The sequence below is a fragment of the Artemia sp. Qi Xiang Cuo genome, chromosome 12 (assembly GCF_049724085.1).
Source record: "Artemia sp. Qi Xiang Cuo chromosome 12, ASM4972408v1, whole genome shotgun sequence".
In the NCBI taxonomy this organism is placed as follows: Eukaryota; Metazoa; Arthropoda; class Branchiopoda; order Anostraca; family Artemiidae; genus Artemia; species Artemia sp. Qi Xiang Cuo.
In genome coordinates, this window is record NC_142805.1 from 46,110,628 (window position 1) to 46,124,179 (window position 13,552).

General features: G+C 32.5%; 1 protein-coding gene across 1 annotated transcript in view; it reads right to left on the reverse strand.

Annotated features, from left to right (window-relative positions):
* Positions 1-13,552, reverse strand: part of LOC148946187 (uncharacterized) — a 221,695-nt gene that overhangs the window by 71,417 nt on the left and 136,726 nt on the right. The window contains exons 8-10 of the mRNA XM_089097628.1: positions 12,390-12,577; positions 6,009-6,124; positions 2,109-2,277 (exon numbers count right to left, since the gene is read on the reverse strand). Coding sequence (XP_088953754.1) covers positions 2,109-2,277; positions 6,009-6,124; positions 12,390-12,577 — 473 coding nt within the window. The remainder of the gene's footprint in view (positions 1-2,108; positions 2,278-6,008; positions 6,125-12,389; positions 12,578-13,552) is intronic.

Consider the following 13,552-nt stretch of genomic DNA (forward strand, 5'->3'; position numbering starts at 1 on the left):
TACTAAACTTAAATCTTCAGACCCTTTGATTATCTGTTCTAAACCGAAGACAGGGTTAACACATTAGTAACGCAAAATCAAGCAATTAATTTGAAGTTGGACATTATTGACCCTATGTCAACGCAAGTCAATTCTACGAAGAAAGAAGGGGGTGGCAATGGGATAAATCAAACTTTATTTATATGCACCGTGGAACATATGTGAATTAAAATCAATGTCCCGAGGTTAAATTTGCTGTTTTTTTTGCGATGCATTACGTCATGCGCCCTTCGTATATTATTAACTAACATAGCCTGGATATACGAATCTGATTTTATTAAAAAGACAGAAACAAAATTATTTTAAACATATCTATTAATTAAAACAAAGTAAAATTATCGGAATTAGTTAATTGAAAAGCTTTGCTAAAAATTTGATTGTGATATGCACCACTATTGACCTGACTACCCAGCGTTACTATAGAACGACAGGAAATTCGATCCTCTGTCTGGAGATTTTATTGTATCTCGTTTTAAATACATTTAAACTTAAGATTAATCCACGAGGTATGATCCAATTTTCTAATAATGATTAATGTCAATTAGTTCCTCAGCTGCTTATCTAACTGTAAAAACTTTAGCTCAATAAATTTTATTTTTTGACAAGTAGCATTTTAGACAAATATATCTACGTACCTACTTCAGATAAATGTTTTCTAATAGCAGTTTTGTTTTTATTTCGGAAGCCTGAAACCGTTTTTGCGCAGTTTTATATACAGAAATAAGGTCGATTGACTCTTCGACGTTGTTAAGATGGAGAGTCTAACATAAAAATTCAGTAATGCCTTTTGTACAGTGGAGATGGCAGTACTGTAGACACATTTTAATCCACATTGTCAATCCAAATACAAATAAAACATTGCTTTGTTCATTTTTCTACAGGTAGAAGGACTCACTCGATTAAGATAAAATGTTTTCAAACTATGTGTAGAAAAGGTGATATCACACCTGACTGAAACAAATAATTTACGAGAGTTATGGATTTATTCAGACTTAAATGTCACTGATATGGGTCTTAAAGATATTTTCCTAACACAAAAAGTATTTATTATTGATGGACTTTAATCCCATTGGTTTTTCACTCGCTCCTCGTCTTTAACTGTTGTTTTTATCTCTGCGTTTGTTATTTAATTTTTTTCCCTTTTGCTTTTAGCTTTAAACAACATAGATATCAATGTGTCATGCAACAGAGCAACTCGAGATACAGCTTGACTTGTTTCTGTCTAGTTCTGGAGCCAAGCTTTATAGTATACATATAAAATTTCAGAAAACTTGAACAAAATTGGAAATATGATAAAAACAAAAGGGTGGAATTTGTGATTTCCAATTTGGTTTTCCCAGAATTTTTTCCAAATGATTTGGAAAGATTACAGAACTTCAATATACAATCTCGAAAAGATGAATCCACATTCTATACACGTCCAACACTACATAATTCCTAGGGAGAGATAATTTTAGGTGCTCAGAAAGCTTTCTCTTGTTTCTTTTTTGTACTGTTTAGTACACTAGAAAACAAAATGATTTTCATTTTGTTGTCTGGAAATGTGCTCAAAGTTTTCTACGCTTTAAGGAACTATCTTCCCTGTTTTATGATATTTGATATCGAATAAAAGTCACAATTTTCATCTCTAACTGTTTCCTAGCTACAAACCACTGACAATAAGAACCAAAAAATACAAATTAATAATGTTGCTCCACGACACAAAATTTTTGTGATTAAAATATATCTACTTTATTTAGTATTTGTGCTGGGACAGTTCACATTTCATACACAATTTGTAAGTCTGTGCACGATGTAGATTGTATAAATTATTAATTTGCAATGACAGATCCTATTCCTTAATTTGAGAACCTTCCCTTTTCCAGTTTAGTCCAAATCCCTGTTTATGCTTTTCTCTATATAGTAATAGTTATATTTTCTAACTCCATCAAAAATCCGTATCTTAACTTAAATTGCTGCAAAAGCTGAGCCGTTCTTTTATAACGTCACCACCCGCAGTCAATCACCAATCCCCAGCCAGCCGCTATCAAGATCTAAGTATGTCAGTAAAATTGTCTCTAATATCTTACCTTCTACATTGTCTTGATCAATTGCATCATTCAATTCAAACTCTGGAAAAATTTCAAGTCCTCCATCTAGGTGAAAATTATCTTTGATCCAAAAGGAATTAAGTCCGTATTCACGTGTTAGTTCAGACACTGGCAGTCCATCTAGGTTTGAAGAGGATATCAATTGTGCCTGTAATTGAAATATTATGTTAGCTTAAATTGCTTTAAACCTATCACTATGTCTGGCTCACTTTAATTTTTACATCCCTGCACACACTGAGACATAGCTGTGGGTAGGAACCATACACCATAAAAGAAAATAAATGTAATTGTCCCCATTTCTTCAACCATACGAGTAACTACAAATGACTATCTCATTTTGTTGGAATTTTACTCAGACTTATCTCGTTCCACACTGACCAAAGGTTCAGCATCTTTTAGTTTGATTGACTTTACAAATATTATGATATTATTCTGCAACTTAGTCAAAAACTTGTCTTAATTTATTTTACATTCAAAGCCACACGAAAATTTGATCTTGAAGCCCTGTTGCATCTGTTTTATTGCTTAGAATTTGATTCGTCAAGTTTTTATCTTTTCATCGTTATCCCTCAGTTCGATCACGATTCAGTTCAGTGCTATTGCATTCCATGAGTCAACTCAAGTGTACTGTTGCATTAAAGATTCGAAGATGTTATTCGAATTTCTAAAACAAGTAAGTAAATTGAAAAATGAACGTATTGCAGATTAAATAAACAGTAATTTTTTTTAACCAAGTTACTTTTAAGTTTTAACCTTTTTTTTTTACAGCCAGGGGAGGCTGCTTGCCTTCTGATCACTCTTCAACATCCCTCTTAACATTCCCTGAACGTTTAAACTTAATACCCTTAGCTATTCCTTAGATATTGCGGATTCGCCATTTTGACAAACAACATACATATAGTATGTTTGGATTTTTTTTTTTACATCCCTTTCAACATTTCCTTGATGTTTCAACTGAATGGGCCTAGCCTTTTAGAGACCCAGAATCACATATACCGCCTTTTCCCAATAAAAAGAACTTATTTGTATACAATGGGCAACTTATGGAACTTACAGCCCTTGCCCAGGGGGCTAATGGGGACTATATCAGCCCCGGTGTTATAGTCATTTGATCCTTGAAATATTTTGAACAAAATATCTATTCCAAAATTTTAATCAGATGTCTTTGAGGGAAAATACGTTGGGACTGAATGCCCTCCAATTACTTTTGACTCAAAAACGGCACTAGGACTTTCAACTGCCAATCGAAAGAGTCTCCTCCGAAGTGTATACGACCACCCCTTTCATACGAAGTGGCTGTGGGTAGAAAATTCTAATAAATAACAAGAATATGTCGAAGCCTTATGGCTCTTTACTATGCGCAGCCCTAGAGTGTTACCTCTAATCCCTTTAGTCTGCGGACTGCAATTACATATATACGGATCTGTAAAAAAAAGTGGGCATTTCCTCCCCCCTCAAAATCCTAGATATGCCACTGATTGGTGCCGAAAGACACAACATCTTAAGATATACTTATTTTCGTTATTCTAAATGAATTTCCAAAACAGATTTATTTCAAAGTAGTTTATAAATTTATTGCAGCCGAGTCGATTACGTACTAACCAACCAACATCAAAACTTATAAATTTGGCTTCAAATCTCTGGACAAATTTCCTAGCTTCTTTTTTTTTTTTTTCTACTCCGCAACTATAAATTGCTCATATAGCGTCTAGATGATTTAGTGAATTAATAAGGATCCTCATTCTTCAGTAAAAAATCTTTTATACATATTATCATTTTGTAGCATTCTCTAGTAGTAAAACCCTAAATAAAAAACATAAAGAACTGGAATTATTTATTGTCCCTGCATAGAAAAATTGACAATTTAGCGCTTGAAATTGAAACAATATATTTCAAATAAGGTTACTCTCTCATTTATGGGATAAACATAAACCCATATTGATATGTAAAAAAGTGAACAAGAATTAACAGAAAAACAAGCTCCTTTCAAATACAAATAAAAACAAACATTAAAACTTAAAATTAAGGAAAATTACCATGAATGGATGAGGCATGTTGCCTTTCCTTCATTAAACCCCTTGCTTGTAACACCCAAGCGGATTCTTGTGCTTTATTGATAATTTACTTCAAGACAATAAATGTGTGTTCGGACGTTATAGCTTTATGCGAGTGATTGTTTATTACAGATGCATAAATGTTTATTAATTTTAAAAAGAAATGAATGTGTTTTTAAGTTCATAACGAAAATATCAAAAATATGTTTGTCCCAGTATTGCGCCAGAAGGGAATGAATGGCACAGAGGATTATTTCAGATTTTTCCCTGTTCAGGACAGTTTTAGTTTGGGCAGTGATTTTTACTTGCACTCATTTTTTCATTAAATTTCACAAAATTATTATTAAATTTCACGACATTGTTTACATTTTACATTTTTCAAGGCTTACTACATTTTTCAGTATTTAAAAATTAACGATAAACGTTACTCTCCTTGAAATAGTGTCCTGACTACTTCCCGCTTATGTTTTTCTTTACATGATCTCCGCTACGCTGCTGACTTTTGCATGTTCTGAAAAGATTTGTTATCCCTCTAGATTTTGGTGCTTATATAACATTTACTTTTATTTTTATTACACTTTCTCGTGCTTGTTGCCTTTATCAAGACTGGAACTGCAAAATTTGTCAGCCCTTGTAATTTCCTAATTGCTTTTTGTCATTAAAATCAGATTCCAAAGCGTTTGACTTGCGTCACGTTATACTATTGATATATCAATTGTTTACCTTTGGAATAAAACCATTAATATATTGGACAAAAATTAGTTTCATTCAAAAACTAATTGTAGTGAGTTGTTATGTAGGCTATGCTAGAACCGGGTAAAAAAATTGCAAAATATATTCAAATACCTGTATACTTGACTCCCGGCCTCCTTTCGAGGCTTGTGGAACCAATTGGTGCAGTCTCTATAGTTATTTTTGTTTTTGATTTTACACATTCGACTTAATAAAGAAAATAAACGGTTGTAAAAAAAGTGAGCATTACGGCAATACGAATTAACTCAGTCAAATGAGGCTAAAAAATAATCGTCTATATTTACATTTTATTTGATATGGGTTGCATGTATCCTTAATGACAAATGCACCACCAGGAAGGATTGTTGTTGTTACCAAAACTGATTGGCTAAATAAGTAGCTCTCAATATTCTTAAATTAGTTAGCTACTTCGGAATTTTGCTTAATAGCAGGACCCTCTGAAGTCAAAACTGCTGTTTTGCGCTAATAAATGGTAAAAAAAATGCCACTTTGCCGTTCCGTTATCCCTCTGTTACTTATAAGTGGCACTAAGCGTTTTTGCCGATGACTGAGCCTTTTGTCAATATTTTGTAATCCCTGTTTCGATAAGATCATCCCAAAAAAAAAAAAAAAAAAAAAAACAAGAAACTAAGTGCATCAGTGGCTATCCTTCCCCGAGAAAATATAACATGGAGAGAAGATTAAAACTTCAGCCAAACCTGAATTTGATGGCGCGATTGGCTCCAAGATCATTCTCCTTTAATGTGTTTATATTGCCTCCTTTACTAGTTTTTTCTCTATTATCTCAATTCAAGGCAATTTTCTCTACCTAATAACTTTGGATGGGCAACTGTATACTTTTTTTATATTTAGTACCAGCACTATGAAAAGTAAATTCTTGGCTTTCAGTTTGACGTTTTTTTAGTGTCGGTTACTATTAGCACGAATAGCTCTTTACTTACACTTCGTGGCCTTAAACTGTTTCATCTTTCGCCAATTAATCATAATGACTTTTTTTCTCGATTCTTTTGTGAATTTTCAATTTTGTACTTCTTATATATTTTCTTTTAGCTATATAAAAAGGGGAACTTGCCTGTATACCCTTGCATATTTCATGTGCTGTATTCCACGTAACACGAGGGTAGCTGACTGGTAGAACACAAAAACCATTAAGTTTGAAGTATCTCAGATTTGGACAAAGATTTTGCTCTAAATAAAACATTTCGTTGAATAAAAAAAACATGCATATGAATATTAAGAAGACAAAATTAAAAACTTGGATAATATTTTTCTGAATAAAACGGTAACCATCTAAAATTATCTATAAAAATTATATAAAAATCATATAAAAATTATCTAGTCTATACATCCTCTTTGACATTTCCATGGGAGTGGAAGTTCAGAATTATTTTGAAAAAAAGAGTAAAAGACAAAATTTTGAATTTTATAGAAGAGCGGTTTTTCTGTTATGTTAAGAATAACAGGCAAACCTGATTTCGAGCTGCTAGTCTGCAGCGTTTCTGGGACTGTCAAAATCGTCCAAGGTGGCTTTTTTTTATTTAGAATTTACTTTTTGTTTTTTTTTTCATTTTGAAAGAATTTTTCTGATTGTGAGACAAGTATTTGGAGTCGAACTTTTGAAAGCATCCTTAGAGCAAGAAGAGGTATGACAGGACCAAACAACCTGTCGTGAAATAAAAAAAATGGAAATAACTAATAATTCTTCACCAAAATTGTCACTTGCATCGACTTTGAGTAAGGCTATTGAAGGGCCTTCAAATGTGTGTTTGCACTAAGGTAGGGTTTACTTTTTATTTCAAGAATGTACCGATACTAAAGGTTCAGCATGGCCTGTCTACTTGCAGAAAAACAGAAGTTTGGCCAGACATAATTTGAATTTATCATTTATTTTTAAGGACTAGCTTTAAGTTTCTTTTATGCATAAAGATAGATATAACATTCAGCATGGTCTGTCTACTTGCAGAAAAACAGAAGTTTGGCCAGAGATAATTTGAATTTATCATTTATTTTTAAGGACTAGCTTTACATTTTTTTTATGCATAAAGATTGATATAACATTCAGCATGGTCTGTCTACTTGCAGAAAAACAGAAGTTTGGCCAGACATAATTTGAATTTATCATTTATTTTTAAGGACTAGCTTTACATTTTTTTATGCATAAAGATTGATATAACATTAAGCATGGTCTGTCTACTTGCAGAAAAACAGAAGTTTGGCCAGACATAATTTGAATTTATCATTTATTTTTAAGGACTAGCTTTACATTTTTTTTATGCATAAAGATAGATATAACATTCAGCATGGTCTGTCTACTTGCAGAAAAACAGAAGTTTGGCCAGATATAATTTGAATTTATCATTTATTTTTAAGGACTAGCTTTACATTTTTTTTATGCATAAAGATTGATATAACATTCAGCACGGTCTGTCTACTTGCAGAAAAACAGAAGTTTGGCCAGATATAATTTGAATTTATCATTTATTTTTAAGGACTAGCTTTACATTTTTTTTATGCATAAAGATTGATATAACATTCAGCATGGTCTGTCTACTTGCAGAAAAACAGAAGTTTGGCCAGACATAATTTGAATTTATCATTTATTTTTAAGGACTATCTTTAAATTTTTTTTATGCATAAAGATTGATATAACATTCAGCATGGTCTGTCTACTTGCAGAAAAACAGAAGTTTGGCCAGAGATAATTTGAATTTATCATTTATTTTTAAGGACTAGGTTTACATTTTTTTTATGCATAAAGATTGATATAACATTCAGCATGGTCTGTCTACTTGCAGAAAAACAGAAGTTTGGCCAGACATAATTTGAATTTATCATTTATTTTTAAGGACTAGCTTTACATTTTTTTTATGCATAAAGATTGATATAACATTCAGCGTGGTCTGTCTACTTGCAGAAAAACAGAAGTTTGGCCAGACATAATTTGAATTTATCATTTATTTTTAAGGACTAGCTTTACATTTTTTTTATGCATAAAGATTGATATAACATTCAGCATGGTCTGTCTACTTGCAGAAAAACAGAAGTTTGGCCAGACATAATTTGAATTTATCATTTATTTTTAAGGACTAGCTTTACATTTTTTTTATGCATAAAGATAGATATAACATTCAGCTTGGTCTGTCTACTTGCAGAAAAACAGAAGTTTGGCCAGACATAATTTGTATTTATCATTTATTTTTAAGGACTAGCTTTACATTTTTTTTATGCATAAAGATTGATATAACATTCAGCGTGGTCTGTCAACTTGCATAAAAAACAGAAGTTTGGCCAGACATAATTTGAATTTATCATTTATTTTTAAGGACTAGCTTTACATTTTTTTATGCATAAAGATTGATATAACATTCAGCGTGGTCTGTCTACTTGCAGAAAAACAGAAGTTTGGCCAGAAATAATTTGAATTTATCATTTATTTTTAAGGACTAGCTTTACATTTTTTTTATGCATAAAGATTGTTATAACATTCAGCACGGTCTGTCTACTTGCAGAAAAACAGAAGTTTGGCCAGACATAATTTGAATTTATCATTTATTTTTAAGGACTAGCTTTACATTTTTTTATGCATAAAGATTGATATAACATTCAGCGTGGTCTGTCTACTTGCAGAAAAACAGAAGTTTGGCCAGACATAATTTGAATTTATCATTTATTTTAAGACTAGCTTACATTTTTTATGCATAAAGATTGATATAACATTCAGCATGGTCTATCTACTTGCAGAAAAACAGAAGTTTGGCCAACATAATTTGAATTTATCATTTATTTTTAAGACTAGCTTTACATTTTTTATGCATAAAGATTGTTATAACATTCAGCACGGTCTGTCTACTTGCAGAAAAACAGAAGTTTGGCCAGACATAATTTGAATTTATCATTTATTTTTAAGGACTAGCTTTACATTTTTTTTATGCATAAAGATTGATATAACATTCAGCATGGTCTGTCTACTTGCAGAAAAACAGAAGTTTGGCCAGACATAATTTGAATTTATCATTTATTTTTAAGGACTAGCTTTACATTTTTTCTTATGCATAAAGATTGATATAACATTCAGCATGGTCTGTCTACTTGCAGAAAAACAGAAGTTTGGCCAGACATAATTTGAATTTATCATTTATTTTTAAGGACTAGCTTTACATTTTTTTTATGCATAAAGATTGATATAACATTCAGCATGGTCTGTCTACTTGCAGAAAAACAGAAGTTTGGCCAGACATAATTTGCATTTATCATTTATTTTTAAGGACTAGCTTTACATTTTTTTTATGCATAAAGATTGATATAACATACAGCATGGCCTGTCTACTTGCAGAAAAACAGAAGTGTGGCCAGACATAATTTGAATTTATCATTTATTCTTAAGGACTAGCTTTACATTTTTTTTATGCATAAAGATTGATATAACATTCAGTATGGCCTGTCTACTTGCAGAAAAACAGAAATGTGGCCAGACATAATTTGAATTTATCATTTATTCTTAAGGACTAGCTTTACATTTTCTTATGCATAAAGATTGATACAACTATTACACATTCCAAACTGGCGAGCCGTATGTCCGCAAACTTTAAGGTTCATTGAGATGTCGTGTTTAATGCCAATAAGCTGGTATTACTTAGACTTCGTAAAAAGAAGATTTCTAGATTTTGCGCCGCAATTTCGGTTTTATCTTTTACACTCTAAGTAAAATCCTGGATGTGGGTATTGCACCTTCTCCTCCAAGTTACAAACCAAGAAAAAATGTTTTTAATGTGTAGGTGATTTTTAAAAGACCCGCGATAACAAACTGAATGCCAGAATATTGTTTTTGCACTGCTTGGTTATACAATAGTCAGAATGTTTAGACAAAAGTAAACATTAAAGCTTTTGCCGATTCTTTTTCAAAACCTTTATCTTCAAATTTTAATGAATTTACATCTGCTGGTAAGTTTCTAAATTTTTGAAATTAGGCTTTATTACTGCTGTAAAAAAGAAGGATAACAAGCAAGATCTACAAGGCGTCAGACCCATTAAACTTACTTTGATTCATTCCCGATTACATGAAAGCTTTTTAGCTGAGTGATTGAAAGTAAAGATAATCCCAAATATTGATCATAGGCAATTCCAAAACTTAATTTCTACAACTGCCACCAACTGTAACGGTCACCTTACGAATACAACATGTAGTAAACTTGATAAAACTAATAACTAGCTCAATATAATAGTAGGTGACTTACAAAAAGCTTTTGAATCAATGAACCAAAATACATTGGTAGAAAAACTCTTAAATTAATTAAAAGTTCATTATGCTCAATTAAAATAATTCCGTCTTTACTTTTCAATAGAACACAAGTAGTTAAATACCTAAACATATATTCCGATCTTCACCTAATTTACAATGGTGCAACTCAGGGAGCCCTGCTAGGTCTAGTTTAATTCCTTACAATGATAAAAGACCATGGGAGCAGTTACTAAGTCATGACAGTCAGTCCTTCAAAGTAATAACTTTTGATGGGTAACTTTTTGTTTTCTTGAGGCTCCCCCTTCTTTTGTTGGCCACGTACCCCCCTGAAATGTCGGTTGCAACTTTAGAATTACTGGGTGTTACCATATAAAGTGATTTAAATGGGATTACCACATCGATATTATTTTAAAATGTGTAAATACCACATTTTCCCTCTTTTAACTCCTTAAAAGTTATAAATCTTCTAAATAACACTGAGAATTTTTCGCTCATTTGTGCTGCCAATCCTTGAGTGTACCTTTCCTATTTGTCATCCTGGCATATCCAATGAATTGTAACACACAATAGAGGCAGCCCAAAAGAGATGCCTTCGAATTCTTCGCAGACCCAATATCGCTACCTTAAGGAAAGGGAACAAATATTTCTTGATGTTTCGGAAAAAGTGTTCTCCAAGATTTCAGGCCAGATTATCTTTCTGTCCTTAAGCCTCACCCCTCCGTTCTGGTTAAAAAAAACACCAATTTTGCCCAAGAAAATTTTCTACAGGAAAATGCAAAAGACACTATCCCCCTACGTAATTAGTTTGTTAAATTGGCGTATGGCTTATTTCACCCTGAAAAATTCTCACCACGGACAAGTATTCCCAGGAAAAATGCACCCTAGAGCTCCCCCTCCTACACAGTCAATTAGTTTCTTCTTTACTTGATATAAGAATTGAAATTCGGCTCTGTTATAGGTCGTGAAAGACTTTTTAAATAAAAATTATCTTAATTTAGAACAACCCAATTGGTGATTTGACTATAATAATGATGACAGTTCTGAAAATATTTTAATTCAGACGTAAAAACTCAAGAGAATCCCACATAAATAACTACGAGCATATTAGTAGTTGAGGAAAAAATAGAAGATATTACGGAAAGGGGTCATTTTTATAAATTATAATTACAATTAATTATTATTATAGTTTATTATAATTATAATTAACAGTTTTTCTATAATTAACTGATGAGATACTCCTTCGTCACTTGATTTATAAAACAGATAAAAGTACTCTACGTCATGGTCCCATACTATTTATTCAACAGAATTAAACTTAGATATTTCGAAATAAAATAAAAGGTACTTATTTGTAATTAAAACCGTATAAATTATTTAGTGTGTATTTTCCTCATAGTCTAAATTCTCTAGTTATTTACTCTTGAAAAATTTATCCAGGGATAACGCCGTATCCAGGGGGGTTAGGGGGTTTGACCCCCCCTCGAAATTATTGTCTGACTCGCAAAATCGTTACAAAAAAATATAAATAATTTTTTTGCGTTTTTTGAAGTTGTTTTTGTAACCCCCCCCCCCACCACCCACCAAACAAAATTCTGGATACAGCCCTGTCCAAGGATAGAGTTTATTTTCATGTTGATGATCTAATTGCAATAACTACTTATTTCTGATAAAGATTAGATGAATCCAAAAACAAGCATTGAAATTATTCTTTGAATGCAAGCCCCTATTTTACATTAAAACCCGTGGCTTCAAAGAAGAGCTTTAATTCTTGTAGAAACATTTAAAAGATAATATCGGTGAAAAATAATAACAACCTAAACGTTAAATAAATAATTCGCGTGGATATTTTTTTACCCAGCCTGAGCCATGAGGAAATGGGAAAAATTAAAATATATTTGCTTAAGTAAGTTTTTGTTTAAGGTACGGTTTTAAGTAAACCACCCTTAGAAAATGAAAGAATGTATGCTGCCTGAGCGACTGTAGGATATACAATAAATACTTTCTAATTTTTGTTCTTCTAATTATTCCTTTGACATTATTGGACGTTATATCATTCATCAAAAAATCTAAATTAATCATATCCCCCAAAACATGTAGGAGGAGACATATTTTATATACTTCTTTAAAGCTCATAAATACTTCTCTTTTCCCTATTTCTGAGATCTAATTTTCCCACTGATGGTTTCCTGTTAGAAAGGAAACTTGTTGAAATACCTTTTTCTAAGCGAACCACCAGTTGAATAATCTGTCGATGACTTTTACGTGGGCTTATGAAATAAAATTCTATGTTTCCAGAATTAAACGTCCTTTTGAGGTGTTTTAATCGGTGACTCAAATCTCCGCAGAATATAAGAGCTTCTTCTAAAAATGGTCCCTTTATTTCGAAACGACTGGATTGGCATCTGAAAAAAATTAAACAGAAACATGAAACATTCTTATGCAATGGAGTTGAAGCACGATAATTTTTTTTATTAACGGTTCATCCTTTTGCTAGCATTATATAAGGAAAGACATTATGTATTGGAAAAATAAGTCTTGTTTCAGAGGGGTCTACGGGCCCCTAAGTAGTCGGCTAAAAAAGTTCAGATGGCCCCTGACTTCAGACCTATTTACTAGTATGCCAATACCAAATTTCCATGTAATTACTAGTGTCATTCTATTTATTACCGAAGAAACTATCATAAGATGTTTGATTCAGCGAAAGGCTCTGTGAGCTTCACCACACAGCCAGACCTTCACCATGGGTCCATCAAAAGAAACCCGGTAAGAAATCTAGACTGTGACATCACTTGGGCTCATCTATATATCATAGGCAGCGCAATCGCGCTGCCTAAGCAAAGAACGATGCTGGCACAATGTATTATTTTTTTTTCCATACCAGGGCACTTCGTATCGAAGGAGTTGTCGTAGAAACTTCAAAAAGGGCTTATTCGATTGGAAATTGGAGTGGCTAGTGCCCTTTGTCTTATATGCCCTGGGGGCATATAAGAACGATGTTGGCACAATGTATTATTTATTTATTTTTTTACTTTAGACAAGGGAACTTCGCATTGAAGAAGTTGTCGTAGAAACTTTGGAAAGGGCTCATTCAATTGGAAATTGGAGTGGCTTGTGCCCTTTTTAATAGTCGAAAGTAATTGGAAGGCAACTAACACCCCTTTCCACGCCCATCATTTCCCGAAACACATCCATTCAAAATTTTGAGATAGTCATTTTGTACAGCGTAGTTGATTTCCAGATAGAAATATGTTTTTGAGGAGGACACTCCCCCACAGCCCTCAGACCAAGGGTTGTAAGTTATGCCCAGGGGGCTTAGGAAGTTTTTATAGAAAGCGTTGTTGTAGAAACTTCAAAAAAGGCTCATTCGATTGGAAATT